At 38.7% G+C, this 7,400-nt stretch overlaps 1 protein-coding gene across 1 annotated transcript in view; it reads left to right on the top strand.

The window, feature by feature from the left end:
• The first annotated feature begins 248 nt into the window (after positions 1 to 248).
• The window catches only part of SEPTIN7 (septin 7), a 34,911-nt gene continuing 27,759 nt past the window's right edge, over positions 249 to 7,400 (top strand). The window contains exons 1-2 of the mRNA XM_090287026.1: positions 249 to 345; positions 4,153 to 4,259. Of these exons, the coding sequence (XP_090143152.1) occupies positions 336 to 345; positions 4,153 to 4,259 (117 nt within the window). The 5' untranslated portion in view covers positions 249 to 335. The remainder of the gene's footprint in view (positions 346 to 4,152; positions 4,260 to 7,400) is intronic.

Below are 7,400 nucleotides of genomic sequence, written 5' to 3'. Positions count from 1 at the left end.
ATTTTATTTCCTTGGGTTTTTATAATTGACCATTATATTGTCAGTCAACTCATGTTCAGTTCATTTTGTCCATTGCTGCAATTAATTAATGTTTTTATTGCCACCATTATAAAATCAGTTTGATTTTCCATGGATATTTCTTTGTATAGTTTTCTAAAGTAGGTTGATAAAGGAAATTTGAAATGTGTGACATAAGAGTTTTGTTGCTATATGAATAATTTGACCGCTTTTTCTTTGCTCAGCAACAGAAGAACCTTGAAGGCTATGTGGGGTTTGCAAATCTCCCAAATCAAGTATACAGAAAGTCAGTGAAGAGAGGGTTTGAATTCACACTTATGGTCGTGGGTAAGATATTATTTCTCACTAAAATTGAATTTTGATCTAAATTTTAAACTATTAACTCTGAACGAATTTAAGAAAACAATAGTCCAGATAACTACACCGATCATATGTTACATTTTCCTTTATTATGTGAATACATTTTAAAATTTAGCTTGGTAGTATAATGGGATTTATATATTTTCTTGTCTCCTTTTTCAAGATGGCACAATTTTGGAAACTAAGTAAAAATTAGAAACAGTTGAGGGGGAGGGATTAGAACAGTAGAGAAATTCTCTTCAGTTGGTAACGCTGCGACCAACTGGTGATGACTCATTTCTCCAGGACAATCCCCCCCCAGCCCCCATGCCTATGGCTTACGACTGAGGATCTATCTAGCACAGGAGCATTTAACATTTAATTTAAACCTTCCTGCTCTCAATTTGGAAAAGAAGGATAGAGTAGAAAGGGTCATAATCATGCAAATGACTGCCCCAGGAATTTATTCATTGATGGAAGTCCTGGGATGAGTGAAGTGTGACCCTCCTCATTCTCTCATTCAGTCCCATTTCCCTGTGCTTTATCCTAGGAGCACATCACCCTGTCTGTAGTCCAGTTTTAAGAGACTGCTCAAGGTTATTTTGACTCTAGGTTGGTAACATCATTCTGTATGAAGAAACATGACCATATATAAGATTAGTAATCTCAACTGACAAATCTTAGTCTTAAATTAGTATACTATTTCCCCCTTATATAGGCTGACTTTCAGACATAAATCCTAAGTATAATGCAACTTTATTGTATTTCTCTATGCTGCTTAAGAAAGTTAAAAGCAGGATTAATGGATTGGCTCTCCTTGACAAAGAAAATTGAGTTGATATTGGGACTTTATGTAGCATGCATTAATTTTTACTAATACATTCATTCCAGGAATTGGATTAGATTGATTAAATTAATTATGAAATACTCCTTCATTGGAGGGAAGAATATTTTATCAATTGACCAGAATATTTTGGTTTGTTAACTTGCCTGTCTCTGGTTGAGTAGAAGCATAATATACCTAGCTTGCAAATTACTGCTGTGGAGTAGAGGTGGGTCTGGATGAATGAATAAAACATCTATAGAACATCCCTTATCTTTAGTAGGTTGGTAACATCATTATTCTATGTGAATAAATAGTACATCTTACCTTTACATATGTGGTGTTAGTGATCTTAAATGAAAAACTGTAGACAAATTTATTATTATTACTCTTATTTTTAATTTGTAAGAAAACTTCCTGGGTCCATTAGGAGAATCATAACAATTTTTAAACATTTCTTTAGTATTAAAATTTTAGTTTAAAGAATAACTTCTTGACCATATACTTAGTAGAATGGTATCTGGGGGTAAAGGCCAGATATTGGGTTTAAAATCCCTGTGAGATTTTTCCAGATAAAAAATTTAAGAGTCATGTGATCTTGATTTTTAGAGGAACCATGCAATCTCTGAATATCTCTTTTATTTGTTAGTTTTTCTGGTCAGTCCTTTTGTGAACAAAAGGTTTTGTGTTTTCCTTGATAAAACTTCAACTGAGGATAAAGGAAAATAGTGTTAAGATCCTTGCTCTGTTTTCCCCACTGCACAGTGAACATCGTTGTTTACTTAGCTGTCTTCGCACAGACTTGCTGAGCAGGGACCAAGTCTGTTCATCTGCATAGTTGCAGTGTCGCCTTCTAAGCAAGTGTCTAGTACATTGGTCTGTTTTTCAAACTTTTGGCTAAATCTAACATCATTGTTTGGAAACCTTGCTCTAGTATTTTTAACTTAGAAAATGCAAGCTATTAGGAGCGAAGTCCTCATTTTTGAGGTTTAGACTTAGAGTAGTGTTGGCTTTTATAACAGTTCTTGGTTTAGGACTTACACATTGGCACAGAGTGAGAATTTATATTTAACGCTTGAGTTCTTTATGACACTCTGTCCTTTGTTGCAAAAACCTCTATCCAGTAACCTTGCCTCATAAGCAATATTTGTTGAGTACTTTTCTTGAGTGACTTCTTTAAAGAGACATAGTGTGTATTCCCATATTTTCTCTCTCAAAGGAGCCTGTAATTTATGGTAAAGAAAAAATAAGTAACATTTCCAGGAAGTAAGTGTAAGTCAGTAGAGTCGTATAGCAATTACGAGCATAGAGGTTTGAGGGATATGGGAGAGCCTGCCCCTGGCCAGAGATTTTATCGCTGTATTTGAGAAAGAATGAGGGCAGATTTTTAAGAATAGAATTGGGATAGACATTGAGGGGGCAGTCCAGTTGGAAGTAACAGTCAACACCTGCGTACTGTTAGTGCCAGGCGACATTCTAAGTAAATCCTAACAAGAACCACATGCAGTAGGTGGTGGTGTCCTCATTTTAGAGATGAGGAAACCAAGGCACGGAGACATTTGCTCACTTGCCATGGTCACATTGCTAGCAGATGGCAGAACCAAACCCGGTCTTTCTCATTGAGTCTGGTGTGTTCTTAAGCACTAAGCAGAGGCTAATTTGAGAGTACTGGATATAGTGCAGAGTTTAGTACAGTGTATCCAATATGCTATAAACTTACGTGATTTTTTAAAAAGATTTACTTTTAGAGAGAGGAGAAGGGAGGGAGAAAGAGAGAGAGTGAAATATCAATGTGCGAGAGAGATATCGATCAGTTGCCTCTCACGCGCTCCCAAACTGGGGACCTGGCTCGCAACCCAGGCATGTGCCCTGACTGGGAATTGAACCAGCGACCATTTGGTTCACAGGCCGACGCTCAGTCCCCTGAACCATATCTGCCAGGGTGAACCTATACAATTTCAACTAGATGTTCTGTTTTCTGTAAAAAGGCAAGAAAGGGAAAGACAGTGAGATGAGTGAATAAGAATGAGAGGCGTGGGAAAGGTGATTTTTCTATTCCCCAGGCATCATCAGCTTCCACGTCCTTTCATACTGTGAGCATCTCACTTTGCTGAGTGTTAGCCTAGTGACAAATATGGCACCTTAATATAAACCAGTTAGGGTTTAGTGGATGATATGAAACACTTTGAAGATAGCTTGGCGTTGCTCATTGCTAGGATTTGACCTCTAAGATGTAGCTTTTTAATCATTGGAAGTAAGGCTGGAAAACCTAGCCTGTGTTTTGAAGACCTTCATTGCCACCAGGACAAGGAGATTGGAATTCTTGGTTTAAAATAAAAATAAAACTAAAAGATTTAGTTCTACCTCTGCCTCAAGCAGAAGCACCATAAAAAGCAATTACCTATCATGTTTTTGAGTCCAGTTTATGGAGAGGTACCTTTTGTACATAGGCTGTATGATACGGTGGTAGATAAATAAGAAGCATTTTTTGTGGTCCATTTTTATCTGAGGTTCATTGTGATTAAATTCACTTTTTATCAGCAGCTTCTTATTTTTCATAGCTGTACTATTTCTTGCTTCGGGCATTCATTACTGTATTTATACTTCTAGGTTCTATTTCACTAAAGCAGCATGTATAATCCAGTGTTTCCTTTATGACTAACTTTGATCTCCAGGAATACATTACTCTTAAAAATGGAGGCTATTGCATCAAATACATCACTTTCAAGAAACACATATTGTAAAATTATAAAGCTAAAAATAATCCTTGGAAACATGGGCCTAATTTGATAAGAAAATGAGGACAAAGAGTTTATAATAATAGAAAGTTTTTATAGTATATTTTTGAATGTCACTTTCTTGTCCCACTAAGAAGTATCAACATAATGCAAGTTTGATTATAGGATTGATTGAATATTAAAGTCAATAACATGGCTGAGTTTAACAGATTCCCCCCCCCCCTTTTCTTTTAGGTGAATCTGGATTGGGAAAGTCGACGTTAATCAACTCATTATTCCTCACAGATTTGTATTCTCCAGAATATCCAGGTCCTTCCCATAGAATAAAAAAGACTGTGCAGGTATGTATATTAGTATTGTTAATTGATGATAAGCTGGAGTAATGGTAACACACAAAAATCAGATAGTATAACGTTTATTATGCTTCCCTAGGGGTAGGTTTCAGAGTTGCCCTCAGCCAGTGTAAAGTGGGAAACTCGTTAATAAGAAAGAAAGAAGTTTAGTCAATCAAAGGAATTATGTTGAATGAACCCTTCTAAATTTAACCTGAAGATCCTAATAGAGATTATACTGTGATAATTATAGGAGTAAATCATGCTCCTTGAGTTACACTGTCTTGATGAGTTAGCTGCTAGCCATATGTGGCTATTTAAGATTCAGTGAATTAAAGTAAATGAAATTAAAGTAAATTCATTTTTTCCCTTGCCAGTGCAACTTAGTTGGTTGGAGCATCATCCCATAAACTGAGAGGTCGCGGGTTCAATTCCTGGGTAGGGCACGTGCCTGGGTTGCGGGTTTGGTCCCAGTTGGGGCGCATGCAAGAGGCAACCAATCCATGTTTCTGTCTCACATTGATGCCTCTCTCCCCACCCCTCTTTTTTTCTTCCCCTCTCTCTTAAAATCAATAAGCTTGTCCTTGGGTGACGATAAAAATAAAATTCAGTTTCCCAGTTGCAGCAGTCACATTTCAAGTGCCCAGTAGCTGTATGTGGCCAATGGCTGCCATGTAGGCCGTGCATATGTATTTTCACGAGTGCAGGAAGTTCTGTTGGACAGCAGTGTAGAGAAAAGCTGACTCGCGCGAAAGCCATGGTTCTTTTAAGTACAGTGTCCTGTGTCAGTAACATGCTACCACACAGAAGTTGCATGGCGGTAGCAATTTGTTAAGGCTCCCAAGCTGTGTGTGATCTAATTCAGTGCTTTTCAGTCTTGCGTGTGCACGCAGATCCCTCGGGGAGCTCGGTAAAATTTAGTTTCTGTTCTAGTAGGTCTGACGCGGCCTGAGGTTCTGCATCTCTAACAATCCCAGATGGTGGCTGTGCTGCTGGCCCATGGGCCTTACTTACTTCATGGAGACTGGGTCCTCACTGTCCAGTGCGGGAGCTGGGAGCCACACGTGGCAGCAGGGCTCTTAAAATATGGGTGTCCACCTGGAGGTGTTGTGCAAGTATAAAGTACACCTCTGATTTTGAAGATTTAGTATGTAAGCAAGAGTAGAAAGGGTCTAGCAGTGGTAATATTTTGGTTATATTGGGTTACTAAAGTACACTAATCGTACCTGTTGTTTTTAAAGTGGCTAATGAAAACTAAAATTACTTTGTAGCTTCCACTTTTGTTGGGTAGCAGTGCTCTGAACTTGATTGAAAAGGTTGTTGGTGGAGTGATGCCGCACATAAGCAGAGAGAGGGGTGTGAGCACTGCTGGCGGGTGCAGGCTTTACTGAATTACCGATGCTGCAGCTGGGTTTGAAGGGTTCGCAGATTATCTCTGTGCAGAAGATGGAAATTCTGTCATGGGCAGAAACATATGAGGTGTGTCTGGGAAAAGTCCCGCCATTATTAATATAGTGAGAAAAGTGTGCGCCACATCAGTGTAACCTGGCAGCCAAGGAGGGTAGACTGGAATGCGCAGGCGTGAACAGTGACGACTTCACTGCACAGGTCTTTGGGGGCAGTAGACACCATTGAGGGAGCATGTGTACTGTGTGGCCGGTACATTAAAAATGACTGAGCAAGTAGAGCAATGAATCTCCATCAAATTTTGCGTTAAGCCTGAACGTTTTTCCACGGAAACCATTTGGGTGATTCAGAAGGCCGCAGCTCTGGGCAATTGGTGATTGCCAGCTTCATCATGACAACATACCAACTCTTGCATCTCATTTTCTGCAGAGTCTTTTGGCAAAACATCAAATCACCCAGGTGACTCATACCCCCCCGCCCCCCCCCCCCCAAGCCCAGATTTGGTGCCCTGAGATTTCTGGCTTTTCTCCAAACTTAAATCACCTTTGAAAGAGAGGATTTCAGACCATCGATGAGATTCAGGAAAACATGACGGGGCAGCTGATGGCGACTGGGAGGACTGTGTGAGGCCCCAAGGTGCCTGCTTTGAAGGGGACTGAGGCGCCATTGTCTTATGTACAGTGTTTCTTGTACCTTGTATCTTCTTAAATAAATGTCTCTTTTTCATATTACATGGTTGGTTACCTTCAGGACAGACCTTGTATATCAAACTGCAAGATGCAGTGTAGAAATTAGATCCCTGAGAAGTAATTCTGTGACATGACTAGTTTATTTCTCCTTTAAAAATTTTTTTCTGTTAGGAATATTTTTGTATCCCTCATAAAGCATCAGATTTCAGATTGCCTGCAAACGTGTATTCTAAAAACTTGATACCACATTGATTATTTTATTTTGTGATCACTCTAGGCGAGAAGTTAAACTTAAAAAAAAAATTCTCACCTGAGGATATGTTTTACTGATTTTAGAGAGGAAGGGAGAAGGCAAGAGAGAAACATTGCTGCAAAAGAGAAACATTGATCAGTTGCTTCCCGTACTCGCCCTGACCAGGTATTGAGCCTGCAACCTAGGTTTGTGCCCTGACTGGGAATTGAACCTGTCACCTTTTGGTGGATGGGATGACGCTGCAACCAACTGAGCCACCCGGCCAGGGCTAAATGGAATAGATTTTAATTTGAGGTCCTTATTTTCATTTTGTCTTGAGCAACATTTTAAAAAACTTAATTTTTAATTGTTGTGTATCTTGTATACTGAAGGGTACAATAATTTAAGCAGAATTTTGTATGTATTTTTATACATACCACCACCCAGATAAAGATACACACTTCTGATACTCCAGAAGGCTTCCTTGTGCCTGCTCTCACGCTCAGTATGACATACACACTGAAGTAATACCTTTTTGACTTCTCTCTGTGGATGTTCTTGTTCATTTAAGTATACTCTTTGTGCTCGATTTCTTTTACTAAAGATTATGTCTCTGGTATTTATTCATGTTGCATAGCAGTAGTTTTTTATTGCGATTTAATATTCCATTGTAGGAATATATCAGCATATTCTTTCTATTGTAGATGAGCATTTGGGTTTTCAGTTTTTAACTAATATGCATATTCTTATACATATCTTTTGGTGGGCATAGGCACTCATTTTTTTATGAATGTGTGTGCACACACATAAAAGTATTACATT

The sequence above is a fragment of the Furipterus horrens genome, unplaced genomic scaffold (genome assembly GCF_987537825.1).
Source record: "Furipterus horrens unplaced genomic scaffold, mFurHor1.1.pri manual_scaffold_9, whole genome shotgun sequence".
Taxonomy (NCBI): Eukaryota; Metazoa; Chordata; class Mammalia; order Chiroptera; family Furipteridae; genus Furipterus; species Furipterus horrens.
Note: the sequence above shows the minus strand (reverse complement) of the source record. Positions and strands in the feature narration are given on the sequence as shown.